This window comes from Parasteatoda tepidariorum, chromosome 9 (genome assembly GCF_043381705.1).
Source record: "Parasteatoda tepidariorum isolate YZ-2023 chromosome 9, CAS_Ptep_4.0, whole genome shotgun sequence".
NCBI lineage: Eukaryota > Metazoa > Arthropoda > Arachnida > Araneae > Theridiidae > Parasteatoda > Parasteatoda tepidariorum.
The window spans coordinates 62,530,025-62,546,464 of NC_092212.1; the positions used below are offsets into that span (position 1 = coordinate 62,530,025).

Sequence of the window (16,440 nt, forward strand, 5' to 3'; positions counted from 1 at the left end):
AATATCTAATCAATCAAATATAAAATATTAGAAAAAAAATATTATTGCTGAAAATATGGAAAACGAAAAAAATTTAACAGTTATGAAAATATTAATCTGCCATTTTGAACTAGAACGATTCAAGCAGGAAGCGAAAATTTATGCCATTCTGGAACGAAGCTTAAAATGATCTAAATCTAAGAAGCAAAAAATAAATAAACATTATTTTTAAGGGGAATAATGTTTTAGCATTAGAATATCTAATCAATAAAATATGAAATATTAGAAGAAAAATATTATTGCTTAAAATATAGAAAACGAAAAAAAATTGCCATATGAAAATAATAATCCGCCATTTTTAACTAGAATAATTCAAGCAAGAAAGGGAAATTCCCGTCATTCCTTAAGGTGGGTAGGTGGAGGAGAAAAATTCATTTCCTCCTTATTTGTGAAAGAAAATAAATGTAAAGAGGAGATCATTTGAGTTGAGGGTGGGGAAGTAAATTATTGTTTTCTCTCCAATCATTGGCTATCAATCAAGCATAAATATGGGGCAGCTGATTGGGTTCTCTTTATTTTTTCTTCAATGACTGAAAGAATCTGCTAAAGAAAGAATGTTACCCCCTTTTTCCCCCCCGCCTCCTAAATATTACATGGCATGGGGAAGAACGAATGTTTTGTTTCTCAAGGACGTGTATCCTTTTAGACCTATTCAAATTTTCCATTTTGACTCCCCCTCCACCTTAACGCTTGCCCTGTTTACCCTTTTCCACAGTATTTCTTCTTTCAATAAAAAGGTTCCAGGAAATGCCTCTTTTACTAGCCACCTGCATGGGAAAGAAGGGGGGGAGGGGACTCAGTGGAAATGTTTTTTAAAACAAATCTCCCTCTTTTTCCTACATTCCAAGGGAAGAGCGTCACTAACGGTCACTCAATGGTCTTGGTAGATCTTCACTTCCCATTTCTGGCGATTTATGGGTTCAATGCATAAATCAGAGGTTCAGTGCAAGCTAGAAAAAGAGAAAATGTGTCAAAAGAAATTTTTTTTTTTTAAAGCAAAGGGGAAGATGGAGAGATGTTTGTTTATTTTGATTGTTAAAAAGTCTCCGGGAAATCGATCCTTCCGGGAAAGGGACGTCCGGATATGGGACGTTACACTGTAAAGGATTCTTTGTTTTAATAAATCTGTTCACAACAGGGTTTACATTCAATTATTTGAACAAAAAATATGCATATTCTAAAACTTCAATAAAATATTATAAAAGCCATCTATTAACAACTATATTAACCTCCAAGCACCTGGAAAAAATTGAAATGAAAGTTCATTGCGATGCATTACTTTCCCATTGAATAAAAAGGAAAACTGCTTTTTTAATACAGGAAAGCCAGCATCTAAAGTGCGCTAAAAAATGGGGCTAATACTCAAAAGATTATTACATAAATTTCAACAAAGATGCTTTTACAATTAAATTCATAAGAATACTTAGTAAAACATTCAATATTTTAAAATATGCCATTATGTAGATTTTAAAAAACGGATGCCGGCTTTTCAATATCAAGGTTTGAATTTTCTGCAGGTTCATATTACAAAAAGCGTTTTGTTTTAAAAGAAAAATAAACACATTCTAAAAACAGTGTACTTCTTAAATATTCTAATCTGTAAAATTGGTTACATTCATTAACAGAACTCAATATACTTAATTAAAGAAGGGTTTTAATAATTTTTAATTAAAAAGTAATTAATAGATTTCTTTGATCACCATTTTTCAAATTTTTTGATTATTAAATTATTATTAAGATAAATGATTTTAAATAAAGAGTACAAAGAAATTAAAGGGAAATTTTAAAACAAATCTTCATCTAAGATTTGTTACTGCAGTTTAACCAAACTGAACTACTAAATAAGAGAATGGCCATTTAAGTCACCTTTATAAAATTTCAAAATTTAACTGATGAAGTTTGACTTTTCCATAATATTCTTAAAGAGTTCTAAAAATTCTTTAAAAAAAAAGAAGAAATAGTTGGTAGAAAAGATTAAAATAACCAATCACTTTTGTTCAAATTTTAGTCTCCAAATCTAGCTGGGAAATCTTTGCAGTTACATATTAGTTATGACCTTTATATCAAATTAAAAAAAGAGAGAGACAATTAAATATGCTATAACATATTAATATGCTCAATAGAGAATTGAATGTTTTATTAAAATGGAAAACTAAATTTTCTATTAATATTTTACTATTCTAAAAATTTAAAAACAGCAGTAAATTTTTTTGTTGATAAATCTGATTATTTTGGTCTGCATAATTAATAAGCAAAATAATCAAGATTAGAATATAGCTAATAGTATATCAAACATATGCTATTCAATATCATTCTCTCAGATTAATGTAATATGTTTGATTAACAATTAATAAAATAAATCTACAAAGATTATTTTGTACTTATGGGTATGAGAACAAAAAATATTTTATATCAAACTAAAAAAAAAAGTTTCTATTTAAATTTGTCAAACAGATTCTTTACGCATTCAAATTCTTTACGCATTTAAATAACAATTAAAATTTATAACAATGAGATGAAAGACATAGAATACAATAAACTTGCAACTTAAAGAGTTCAACGTTTTTTTAAAAATTCAATTAATTTAATTTCACATTATTTACAGCTATAAGAAAATTAGTTTATAACATAGTTAAATTTTATAAATATAATTGAAAGATTACAAAGAAATAAAATCAAATTAAAATGCATTTCAAAGTATATTATCACATTAAAAATTGTTTTGTAGTAATTCATAATATAAACAAATACATGATTAAAATTGAATGAAAACAGAAGAAAAAAAAAATTAGCTCTTGAAAATAAACTAAAATTATAAAAAAAAATCACATAATTAATTTAACAGATCTCTTTTTTTGAAAAAAAAAATTTAAAATTAAAGAAAAAAAAATCACGATACCTTATATTTTAACTGCATATTGACAAATATTTTTATTCAATTTTTATAACTTACTCATTTATGAGAGAAAAAAAATCACACAAAGAAAAGGCAATTATAATTTATCTTTCAAGAGCTTTTCCAGGCTTCATTAGTATGATTTCCTTTCAATACTGTGGATATTTTAAGATGCAGAAACATATTTACAACATTAATTTAAAATTTGGTTTCGAAGCTCATGTTTTAAAATTACGTCTTTATCCTTCCCAATAATTACTTTTTGCAACTATATAAATAATGATAAAAAAAAACTACAGTACATTTTCCCTTTTTTATTAATTAGCATTCTGAAAAACCCTAAAAAGTTAAAACTTTGTAAAACGACATAAACGTAAAACAATCCTGTATTAAAATGCCTTTCAATTTCTTTAAACTGATGATTTCTTTAAAAAAATAATTTGATCGTTTTTTGCCTACTAGATAAAAACAATAAAATGTATAAGTACTTGATTTGTAATTTTTAGGAAGGTAAACTTAAACTATTGAGGAAAATAAATAAATAAATAAATAATTACAGTTAAAAAAAAACACCTTTACAATCTTGATTTAAATTTCTCACACCATTTCAAAAATTTAATCTGTCGAACTATTTGGAAAGGTAACAGATCTAAAATAATAGGTATAAATACCTGTCTTTTCATTATCCTTGAACTCCCACCAGTACCCTTTTGATGGGTGATATTGAGAATATGAGGAAGCTAGATATTAAACAGAAGGCATTAAAAACAGCAATTACACAGAAAACATTGAAATTTTACAATCTTAAAAGCACTAACAGTTAATATAAAGACCTTTCATAATTATTTAAATAACAACAGAAAAAATATGTATACTTAAAAAGAATCTACTAATTTATATCAAACAACAGTAAATATAAATAGATTGATTATATATTAATGTAAATTAAACAACTTTAAGTAAAAGTATTTAAAAGATAAAATTTGAGAAGTAACAAAAAACTCATGAATAAATTTTTTTTTAAGTGAAATATATTTTATAACCATCGTTGAACAGCTGACCCAATTTTTGGGTTTACGACTACTATTGTTAAACTCCGTAGCATTGTAATGTTGAACCCAATCAAGAAGACAAGGGAACTCCTGGATCAAGTACTGGGAGAAATTTTACCTTTGTGGAGGATTTTTTGATGGAACTAACCCGCATTCGAGTTATATGAAGAGGAAAACCACGAGAGCCTTCCACGGTTAGCTTCATGGCAAAGGGACTCTAACCCCGATCCGTCTACCACTGAGGATATTTCACGTCGGCATTGTGATCGGTGCAAGTCGGATGCGGATTCGTATCGGCCAGCCATTGTTGTATTCGGACCCGGTTCACCTCATTGGAAGGCAAATGCTCTATCCCCTGAGCCATTGCGGCTCAAGTGAAATAAATTGTACGAAATATGGAATATTTACTATAACAATAAAAAATATTACTCAGTTAAAAAATCAATAGCTTAACTATTATTCATTTGTCAAGCACAACTACTAGTGGGCTAACAATTATATCTATTATTCAGTAAAAAAATATTAAATTTCTCATAAATATTTTTGCATACATAATGGATTTTCAGTAATTAACACAGTGAAAGGCTCAATATATAATATATATATTTTGAATGGCAGACACTGAACNACTAGGGAACTCCTGGATCATGTACTGGGAGAAATTTTACCTTTGTAGAGGATTTTTTGATGGAACTAACCCGCATTCGAGTTATAAGAAGAGGAAAACCACGAGAGCTTTCCACGGTTAGCTTTACGGCAAAGGGACTCTAACCCCGATCCGTCTACCACTGAGGATATTTCACGTTAGCATTGTGATCGGTGCAAGTCGGATGCGGATTCATATCGGCCAGCCATCGTTGTATTCAAACATCGATGCTCTATCCCCTGAGCCATCGCAGCTCAAGTGAAATAAATTGTACGAAATATGGACTATTATCTAAAACAATTAAAAATATTACTCAGGTAAGAAACCAATAGCTTAACTATTATTCATTTGTCAAGCACAACTACTAGTGGGCCAACAATTACATCTATTATTCAGTAAAAAAATATTAAATTTCTCATAAATATTTTTGCATACATAATGGATTTTCAGTAATTAACACAGTAAAAGGCTCAATATATAATATATATATTTTGAATGGCAGACACTGAACTTTATTTGATTCACCTTAGAAGATGCCAGAGGTGTTACTCATTTCGCTTTACCCAGTGGGCACCTATGAACCTAAGTCACGAAGGCGAGTAACATTGCCCACACCACACTACCACAAACCCGTTCATAGGGTGGGCCACATTCACACACAACAGAGGACTACACAAGAGAGAGAAACATCCATGCCAAGAGCGGGATTTGAACCCGCAGTCATTGGCTTCACAGTCAGGCGTGCTAACCGCTCGGCCACCTGGCCGGCTCAATATACAATATATATATTGTTTAAAGTTTACAATCAACGAAAAATTTACCTTCATCAAATGCTGACTGCAGATGATGAACCATTGTCAGCTGAAAAGATTAATAAAATTTTAAGATATCCATGTTTTAAAACACAGAATAAAAATAAATAGACTAAAGCTTATATCATAGAAAATAAGTTCGAGATTTAAATTTTAAAAAGAGTAAAAAACACTAGAGTTTAAAAACTAAAATTTGTCTGCAATCAAAAAATAACTAAAGATAAATTTTAAAAAACTTCATTTCAATTTTTTCACTTTTTAGAACTTTTAAGATTATTAGAACTTTCAAGAAATTTAAAATTTAGTTTTTGTAATTCAGAAAAAGTAACAGAAAAACATTTTCTTACAATCACAATTTTTATAAAAATAATCCTTCAGACAAATTTATTAAAAGTTTACTTTTAATTAGTTTCACTATGAAAATGGCAACAAAAGGCTAGATAGAGAACTACAATAAATTAAAAACCGTGATATATAACTTAGCACTAGAACATGAAAGAAATCAATAAAATTCCAGAAAAATAAAATAACAATTTAGCTTTTAAAGGTTTTTGTTACATGTAAACCAATCAATACTAGAAAAGGAGGAAGACCAAGATTTAGGTGGTCTGACTGCTTAGAAAACGGATTTAAAACTATGAAAGTAATAAATTAGAAATTCTTGGAAATAAACAGGATGGCTTAGGATAAAATTCTGTGAAAGGCTAGGGTCCTGTCGCATCATTAACCTTTAGAGATAAAAAAACAAAGAAGCAAATTGTATTGAAGTCCAAATTCATAAATATGATCTTAAATGAAAGATAAAAAATCTTAATTAAAAGTATATTGTTCTTTCTCACAATCAATTAAAATTTCAAGCAACAAAGTTTAAAGATTTTAACATAAATCAAGACCATCTTAATATAAGACTATTACTTTAAGAGTAAAGGCTTGAGGTACTCTTTATCATTTGAATAATAGTCTGTAACAAAAAGCCTTTTATGCATGTAAAAATAAATCATAATATAAAAATAAATTTTAAATACCATTCGTGATCCAATAACAGAAGCTAAATCTGGTGCCTGATATACAACTCCGGCTAATATATAATAGTCAGAAATGGGTGTAACTAAAAGAAGACAAAAAAACTTACATTAGTTACATTGTGCAGTAAAGTGATAACAGTGAAGATATAAACAGATACATTTTTAAAATTCCTTACAAAATTGGTGAAGAAATTACTTAAAATGTAGAGATTTTACAAATTTTCAATTTTTATTCCTTATTAGAAAAAAAAAACTACAGCTATTGGAATATAATATTCCTCGTGTGGAAAGCAGTGTTTTAACACAATCAGCTCGTATAAATTCGAAACAGAAAAAAAAATCCTTTTTATAAGACGCTTAACGTTTTATATTTTTCAAAAATTAATGACAGACAACATCAATGAGGCTGAAGCACAGCATAAATTCAAGATGTCACTAGCTGAGAAAGGCACAAGAACCCATATTCGCATACATAAGTAGTTTTAAAAAGGTACAAAATTTCAAGGTACTATTTCAAAATGCAGGTTTCAATTTCAGAGCAGAAAGTCATAAAATGAGATGATAAATGCAGAAAACTTCAGCAAAGTCGGTAGCTATGCACATATGTAAAAGAATGTTGAAGATGTGACTGTTTAAATAGTATTCCAAAAAACTTCGGTCATGATCTCACAGAATGTATTACCAGTTTCGTGACAAAATTTTCAAAGTATTTACATCGATTGTAATTTTTTAAAATGTATTTTAAAGTTACATTGCATGACATAAATTTAAAAATTAAGTAAAGAAGTTACAAGTATTTATTATAAAGCATTAAAAATTTATTAAAACGTTTAGTTAAAACATAGTTCTGGAAGCAAACATTATCAATATAAATTGCAAACAACAAAATTAGCCAACATAACTATTAAATTGAAGTTGTTAGGACAGTATAGCAACAAGTCAGACTTTCTCGAAGGGTAACATTTTTAAAATAAACTGTTTCAAAGTATTTTGCCCAGATAAGCATTTGCTTCAAAAATTTCTAGGAGACAGCAACACTATACATAAAAACATTTTATTGTGTAGCATTAATTATTGTGGTGATTTTCACTAAAAAAAAAACATGGAAAAATGTGCGGATTAATATATTGCTCTAAGCCCTACAATTTTCTAATTTCATTTTTAAAAAAATTCCTGAAAACTTACCTTGATTCGGAGAATGCCGATGTTGCTTCCTAATGACATATAAAATTGGTTCTTGTACATGTAGTAAACAATATTCCAATCCAATCATATTTCTAAAAGAAAAAAAAATCTTAATTAGGAACAAGTAATTAAAAAAAGCGCAATATATCAAAAGTAAAAGAGAATCATTACCCTAAATGCTCCGGCCCTAGCCTTTGCATTTTTAAGTTCTCATTGTTACAGGTACGATCGTAGAAGGGATTTGTTCTCTCTGAAAAATATTCCATAACATTTGCAGTATTAAGGACTGGAATCCAAGAGCTATCGTGCCAGGAAATACTTAAGGGATTTTCTGAAAGTAATCCATATTATTATTGACAGGGAACACTGATTAGTATGAACAGTCATCATAATACTCATAGAAGGATTAAAAATTAAGTATAATAAATTTAAGGCTGCAGAAGCAGAGTTGAAAAAAATTTTGCAGGTGACAAAAAGATTGGCCAAAACTTGTGTTAGATTAAATTTAAATCTTATGAATTAAAAATAGAAATGAGCCAGAAAAATTTGTACTGATATTTATAATGATGAACTAACACTTCATTGTCCTGATTAAAAACTTCATTTGCTTCAAAAATAGATATCAAATATGTAATATATAAATGTATTTTTGAATCGAATGAAGTTTTGAATCAGGTATTCTTGGGATTATTTATTTAATACTAGGGTAAACTAACCAGTGAAGGAACACTTAAGCTTCGCTTGCCTTTTAAAAAATCATATTAATTTCAAAATTCGTAATTTTAGTTAAATGACAGTGACAACATATTTGCTACTAATTGCAAATTATGTAAAAAAATTGTAGAGAACCAACATAATATTATTTTAAAGTTTTGGAGGTTCAAATAACAAGTAGTAAGAAGACCAAGTGAAGGAACAGCTCTTACCAGTGAAGGAACACAAAATTTCCCAGTGAAGGAAAACTTAAATTTGGTTATTTTTTAATGCTCTTTATGAACTTATATGCCATACAAATATCTAAAAAGAAGCCTATTCTTGAAATTATAACATACAAATACGTGGAAAATGTTATCTTTTTTTTGTAATCATGAATTGAAAAGTAAAGTGTCAACATATTAACACATACTTTTCATTCACTGGGAAATCTATGCCCAGTAAAGGAACATGCCTGTTCCTTCACTGGTTAGAAGTTGTTTTTCGTATTTTTAACATACTTTTGATGCGGAACATCACTAAAGGTACAAGAAAATTAAAGTTTATCTTTTATTTTCATTAACTTAGAAAAAAACCCAGTAAAGGAACACTTGTTCCTTCACTGGTTTTTCATCGTTTGGTGATCCAGTGAATAAACACCCCCTTATCTCAGTACTTTATTATGCTATGATGCTTAAAAAAAATAAAACGTAACTTCAATAACTATATTTTGAATTCTTATTTTCACAGTGAGAAAAATAAAACTATTACATGCAATTAATTCCACTTCAAACATATAAATATAAACACTCTCCTTATAACTTTTTCAAAGAAACAAGGTGTTGCAGAGATAATAACAAATTTAAAATTTTTTCCAGAGAAGTCTATGTGACCAGGTAATCCAAAACATTGCTAGATGACTTCCTATTGTTTGGCAGTAAGCTATTGTTACCAATCAATCTAAAGAAAAACTTTCAAATTCTTATTTTTAATTAATATATATGAAATGTTTCTTCACTGGGTAGTGTTCCTTCACTGGTTGGTTTACCCTACAATTATTACAAAAATTACAAATATTGAAAAATATTACTACTTTCCTCGAACCAAGAATTAGGGGAAAATTTAAAAAGTTCATTAAATTAAAAATTCAAGTTCTAATCAAAGTAAAATATACCCTGAAAAGCATACCCTAAATTTTATCTATCTATCTATATATTTATATATATTAGAAAGTTGTGACTCGTAACTATTTTTTCAATCTCAGAGCCTATGCTATTATCTTTCGTAAAACTTATTTTAATATCGCGTGAAGTAATTTACTACTTCAATACAAAAAAAAATAGTCCTAATAAACTGAAGCGAAAAGATAATTCGTTGACTTCAATAAATATGACGTTGATAATTAAAGTAGACCATTAAAATACATCGAATGAACTGGGCAGCTCACATTTTCAGAAGGAATGATGACTCAAATTAAAAAAAAAATCCTGTTACACAAACCCCTAACGAACAGGAAAAGAGGTAGACCCAGGCTGAGATGGTTGGATTTAGTTGAGACTGATTTCCTTACTCTAAAGGAGAAAAACTGGCGAACAAGTGTCAAAAGTAGAGAGAAGAGGATTCGAATTCAAAGGAAGGCACTGGCCCAACCTGGGCTGTCTAGCCAGATATGATGATGAATTAAAATAGACATGTTTTGAGCGTTCAAAAATTCACGTCAGAAGGCAAGTTTTGAGAATGGGTGTCTATTTTTGAGCATTTGAAACATGTCCACTTTTTCCATCTTCATATTTTTATGAAGACACTGTAAATTATACTGTTACATTTGGTACTTTGCTAAGAATTCTATGCACGTAGAACTTCAACATATCGTGAAACATCCACATTTTAATATTTTTAAAACGGTTCGTGCAGTCATTTAAAAAATACGAGAACCGAAAGCATCAGTATCGTAATTAGGTTATCTTCAACTTTGAAACTTGATATTTGGAGTTAAGGAAATTAAATTTTGTGATGAATGTAAAAGTAATAAAATACATTTTATTTTCTTAGTTTTGCTGCTACCATTTCAGCATATTAAGTTAATGATCTTACAACTAATGTTTAAGAGGAGAGTGCCATATCATATATACAGTCCTGGCCAAATTATTCGACGCATTATAAGAATCTATGTAAAATCTTAATTATCAGGTGATACTATTACAGCTTTATTGTTTTTACGCGGCTGAAACCGGTTTAGACTTGTTTATGTTCGTGTATCAATTCACAGAATATTTACGATGGCAAAATAATATAATGCAATTTATATAATTTTGCCATCGTTTTCATTAACTTGTGACACGGTGCATTGTCTTGATGAAACAACACTTTCTTCTTCTTCAAATGGGGCCGTTTTTCTGCGATTTCGTAGTTCAAACGCTCCAATAACGCTATTCATACACGATATGTCTAACACTTTCCTTTGATATCTTTAGAGTCTCAGATATTTTGATCAATTTCACATTACGGTAATCTAAAATTATTTTGTGGACTTTTTTGATATTTTCGTCGCTAACAGCCTCTTTGGGGCGTCCACGGTGAGCATCTTCGTCGGTGTTCATTTCGCCCCGTTTAAACTTAGCAAACCACTTCTCAATGGTTGATTTTCCTGGTACAGAGTTCGAATAATGTTTCTCAAGTCAAGCCTTGGCTTCAAGAGTATTTCTTTTCGCTAGAAAGCAATGCTTTATAAACACGCGAAATTCCTTTTTATCCATTGTTTTTAAACTAACAAAAGTTGCTTCACTAAAAATACTATATCTCACAAACTGTTAGTCCGACAGCTGTCAAATTTATGCACGTGTCTTTCAAAGGTTAGAACTAACTGAAAATCATATGTTTTTAATAATAGTAGCCCCATCTATGTGTCAGCCTACGAACTTTTCAGCCCAACTGTTACAGTATGTGAAGAAAAAAAATTGATGTCAAGGAATTTTTGTTATTGTGCCATAAAAAATCTAGAAATATTTTGGCCTTAAATCGATTTATTAATGAACAAAAACAAAAAAAATTGGATTTTTCTCGCATTGAAAAGTATAATATTTAACACACATTTTGTTAGAAAAAAAAGTTAGTCATTGAACTTTGTAATTGTACCATGAGAAAAAAAGAGGAATATTTTAGTGGATATAGAATATTTTAGCGGAAAACCTATTTTTTTTTAAATTAATGATCAAAAACAAAAAAAAAACCCTCTTGGTTTATGTCATGTTGAAAAGTATTATGTTTAATATTAAGCGGGGAAAAAAAATTACGTTGTAAAATTTGTGCTTGTACTGTGAACAAACTCTTGAAATTTCTTTAAAAAAAACTACTTATTTCGAAATACTTCGATGCATATTTCCTGTATTTTAAAAATAACGGCTCCCAACAAAAAAATGTACTAAGCATTAAAAACGTATGAGCCACCTTCCAGATTTTCGTCAATTTATTAAATTAAATCAAATATTAAAAGGTTTTCTTGTAAGCTTATTTTCTTCGTACTTTTTGTCCGAAAACATAAAAAGAAAATTAATTTTAGAACATGGGCTTTGAAACAAAAAATATTCATAAAAATCTGTGAATTAATGGCCACGGATATTGAGCAAGTTGACATGGAATAAGCCTACATTGATAAAAGTATATATAATCGAACTTCGATTCATCTTTTTCCCGTTACGTTTCCCACTTTGTGTTTTCCCGTTTATGGGTAGACTGTATTAGAGGGTGCCCCTTGATTCTCGCCAAGTTGTGATCGCCAAGCTGGGCGATGTTGAAACTCAATCGTGATTCTGATTGGTTTAGATTTCAGCGTTATTTTTTAATGTTCAACGGTATATGTAATTTCAGAGGTCCGTTAGTTCTACGTTGGATACCGACTGGTAAGGTTACTTTTGAATCTGGTCAATAAGATCGAAGGTATGTGGGCAGTCATAAAAAAGGAAAAAATGTCACCGCTAGTCCAGTATTGCAGACGCCATTTTCGATTCGTATTTCGTCGAATTTATGTGGCGATGGAAGTAAACAGATTCTATTTAAACACATATAAATTTAGATAGTATCTAACTGTTATTAGATAATTCTGTGCACCTGAATCTGAGAATATTCAAGCTTAATGAAGAAGAGAGTTTTTTTTTTCTTCCTTTTCTTTCTGCGCTTACTCCATTAATTTTTGCTTCAATTCAAAACCCTTTTTATTGGGTTTATTAATTTTGCTTATATTGTGTTCATTGCAAGTTTCGGTCGATGTTTTGTTGAAATTTTCCAATGTTTTATTGAAATATCATTATGCTTTGGCCACCATTCCTGTTACCACGGTGTTCCGCGCAAACAGGAATAGCGCCAAACATAAGTCGCTAATTTCGCCAAGGGGAACCCTCAAGCATATTTTCACCCCGTTTATAAAGTCAACATTTGAGGGTCAGGCACAAAATGCTACGAAACGAACTAAATGGGTTCAATGGTATCAATACCCATTTATTTCGTATGAGATCAAACATCCGTGTCTATCGTTCAAAAATTCTACCAACATAAAAATAAAATCAAGTTATTTACTTTTTAGGAGAAAAACAATAACAGTTATAACCAAAACCAGAAAAACAACGATCAACAATTTATGTATTAGTTAATGAAAACGTTGAAACTTTTGTTGTTGGTCCAAAAAATGAATGTAGATATTAAAGAAATACGAAGATAAATTTAGCTGTAAGCCTCGTAGCCTTTGAAACGATGAAGAATTTTCTGTTTTCACAGAAACTTACAGAAAATGAACAGCAATCTGATACAAATGCCGAAATCTTATTTTTATTAAGCGCCAAGAGGAGTGTGCAGTAACCAAAATTTCATATAGGTATTTGTAAAAAAAATTAATTTGTTTATTCATTTTACTTTGCATATAAAATATTTTTATTATAAGGATATAAGTTATAAATAAGTAATAGAATATAAATTTTGTTTCTGTAATGCGTCCAATTTGAAAAAGTTGGTGAAAAAAAATTAAATGGATTTTACGATATCATTTTGCATACAGTAATTATAAAATTAATTTTGTTTAATTATGCACAAACTATTTGAATATTTTTACAAAATATGAAAACGGTCTGATAAGTTTTATAAGAATAACTTTGAAAAAAAAAAAAACTTGAAGTTTTAGAAAATTATTAAAGGGGGGTGGTGGAATGGTCCCTGGATCTCTATTACCCTCAACAATACAACCTTTACTAATTAAGGTATTGTTGGAGAATTCATAGCGCATAACAACAATCTAAAAATGTTAAAATTTCTGAAGGTCTATTTAATAAAGTGTAACAATAAAATAATTTATTGTTAACAATTGTAACAAAGAGTTATTTTTTACAAAAATACCTTTCGTTTCATTTCCTTACTTTTCCGACAAATCTTAGAGATAAATAATTTCCCGCTTCGAATCGCAAAAACTTTGTTAAAATAATCCTAAATATGAAAAACTTCTTCCGAATCATCTGGTCCAGATTGTAAGTTATATTCAATTTATTTAAGGAAATTATTTAAATTTTTTCATATAATACTTGTTGCTTAATTGCACCATTCAAGTTTTTAATAATGTTATATCATCAGGCCAGTTTTTGAGCGACAGTTAAAACACATGTTGAATCTATTTGTATATTGAAGCCTAAGTGATAAAAGCGATTTCATTTCGAAATGATTGGATAAACTCAGTAAGAAAGCATATTTCGTTTAATCTTTAAGAACACAAGAATTACGAACATGTTGTGGAACATTCAGAACAATACTCGCTTTATACTTTGGCTCTGACTGAGCCACTCACTGGAATTTTTGAAGACCGAAACGTAAATTTAAGCTAAATATACCGGGTTAAGTGTTACGCGATAAAACAAAGTTGGCGAGTTTTAAAATTTTAAAAGAACTTTCCGCATTTTTTGGACTCTCTGAATGTTTAAAAATTGTATTTTTAACTTACTGCCTCCTGAGCACAACTTTAGATTTGATCAAAATGTGATTTAAGCTTACGTACATAAATAGTATACAAAAACTTAAAAATGGCCAAACAAGCCGATTTACACTTAATGGAATGTGCAATAATCAAATACAACTTCTATATTTATGTGCAACATAGACAAAGTAACTATTATATATATATTTTAAAAATTAAAACTTTTCAGATTCCAAAAGAAAAAACCTCAACATAAAATTCCTCGAGTTCTTTTTGAAAATGATAAATACAGAAAAGATCCTGAATCGCCCACGCCTATCATTTCAGAAGAAGACCTAACTACACCTTTGTCTGGAATGACATCCGCGAACGATTCTTTATATTAAGTCCCGCCATGAAAGAAAAGATATTAAAACAAGAAAATCATAACCAAAGCCAAGAAATAACTGACATAACTGCAACATCAAACGAAATTTTCAGCAGTTCCTCCAATTTAACACCCTACCAAGAACCAAAGGAGGAAAGTGCTGTCATTCGAATTGTAACAGCAAAGAAGGTCTCCAGCAGCTCCCTCAATTTACCACTTGACTCAAAGGAGGAAAATGATGACCATAAAAGTGTAACATCAAAAAAAAAAAATCTTAAGCAGTTCTCATTTACAATCCAACCAAGAATCAAAATATGAAAATTCTAACATTCAAATTAAAACATCAGGCGAAATCTCTAGCAGTTCCTCAATTTTACCATCCTGTCAATCCGAAGAGGAAAGTGCAGATTTAAAAATTGTAGCATCAAACAAAATATCCAGCTGTTCCTCGTTTTTAACATCCTACCAAAAATATGGAGAGGAAAATGCAGACTATAAAAATGAAGCATCGAACGAAATCCTCAGCAGTTCTTTCAATTTAACACCCTACCAAGAAGCAAAGGAGGAAAATGCTCACAAGGATACTAAAACATCAAGAGATAGTTTCAGCAGTTCTTCTCCCGATTATTTAATCCACCACGAACCAGCAGTGGAAAATGCTGAATTCCACAATGGAACATCTAACGTGGACAGTTGGAAATATAGGGATGCAATATTCAGAGATTTTGGAACAACACAAAATCTTGATTTTTATTTCGAAGTAATAGTAAAAGCAAGACAAGCTGATGCAGAAATAGAAAGAAGGAAAAAAGAAAACCAATCAAATCCACCTATTCTATCAGTTCTAGTCGAAGAACTAAACATAATACAAGATCTACAAGAAATAAAAAAAGAGAAAAAAAAATCTTTGGGACGAAAGTTGAAATCTTTCACAAAATATTTTCGATTCAAGAAGAAACAAAATTAATGATTGCAAGCGTCATCAAGCTTTCATACTTTTTTCTGAACAATTTTATGTGTATCTAAAAGCTGTGTTTGCACAAGAACATGCCGTGAACCAATGACTGAGCTGAAACCTATTAGGTAAAAAAAGTGTTATGGTTGCAACGTCAAAGAAGAAAGTTATTTGAAGAAAGAAATTGTAATTTGAGAGAAGAAATGATGAAAAAGAAAAGAAAGTAAAGAACATATATGAGGTTTGAAGATAAATTGATTTTAAAGAAGACAGAAAATTTAAAGAGAAAGAGAAATGTTTGAGAAAAAGTATTGGAAGAGAAGAAAATGAGTGAATGGATGATTAAAAGTGAATTGGATTAAAAGATTTTGAAGAAAAAGAAGAGATTAAGAGAGAGAGATTAAGAGATTAAGTGCGTTTAATGAAGAAGAGGAAAAAAAAGGAGAGATTTGGAGAGAAATGCGATGGATTGAGTCAAGTGTCTTTAAAAAAACAGAGCGAAATACTGGGCCATGCATACGCCGGAATCAAAATTTATCTGGATATTCTATGACAGCATAAAAAACTCAAATTTAATTTTATAGGTATTTATTACCTAGCTTTTTTTAACAGGTAGTAATGTACCTGACTTTTTTAATGTATTCGCACAGAAGAACTTCATAAGGGCAACAGATTTAGGTACATCTTTACCTATGTCTTGAGGTATTTAATTACCTTTTAAAAGAAAGTTTTTGTAATAAGAAGGAAAAAAACAACAACTAGTGCATGATGAATTATTCAGCTCCACTTGACTCACTGTTTAGAGAAAGAAACATCAAAC

At 29.7% G+C, this 16,440-nt stretch overlaps 1 protein-coding gene across 4 annotated transcripts in view; it reads right to left on the reverse strand.

Annotated features, from left to right (window-relative positions):
• The window catches only part of LOC107441878 (mediator of RNA polymerase II transcription subunit 6), a 29,745-nt gene that overhangs the window by 6,854 nt on the left and 6,451 nt on the right, over positions 1-16,440 (reverse strand). For all 4 annotated transcript variants that reach the window (XM_043048372.2, XM_043048373.2, XM_043048371.2 and 1 more), the window contains exons 3-7: positions 7,827-7,986; positions 7,656-7,747; positions 6,471-6,553; positions 5,455-5,494; positions 3,607-3,675 (exon numbers count right to left, since the gene is read on the reverse strand). In XM_043048372.2, the coding sequence (XP_042904306.1) occupies positions 3,607-3,675; positions 5,455-5,494; positions 6,471-6,553; positions 7,656-7,747; positions 7,827-7,986 (444 nt within the window). The remainder of the gene's footprint in view (positions 1-3,606; positions 3,676-5,454; positions 5,495-6,470; positions 6,554-7,655; positions 7,748-7,826; positions 7,987-16,440) is intronic.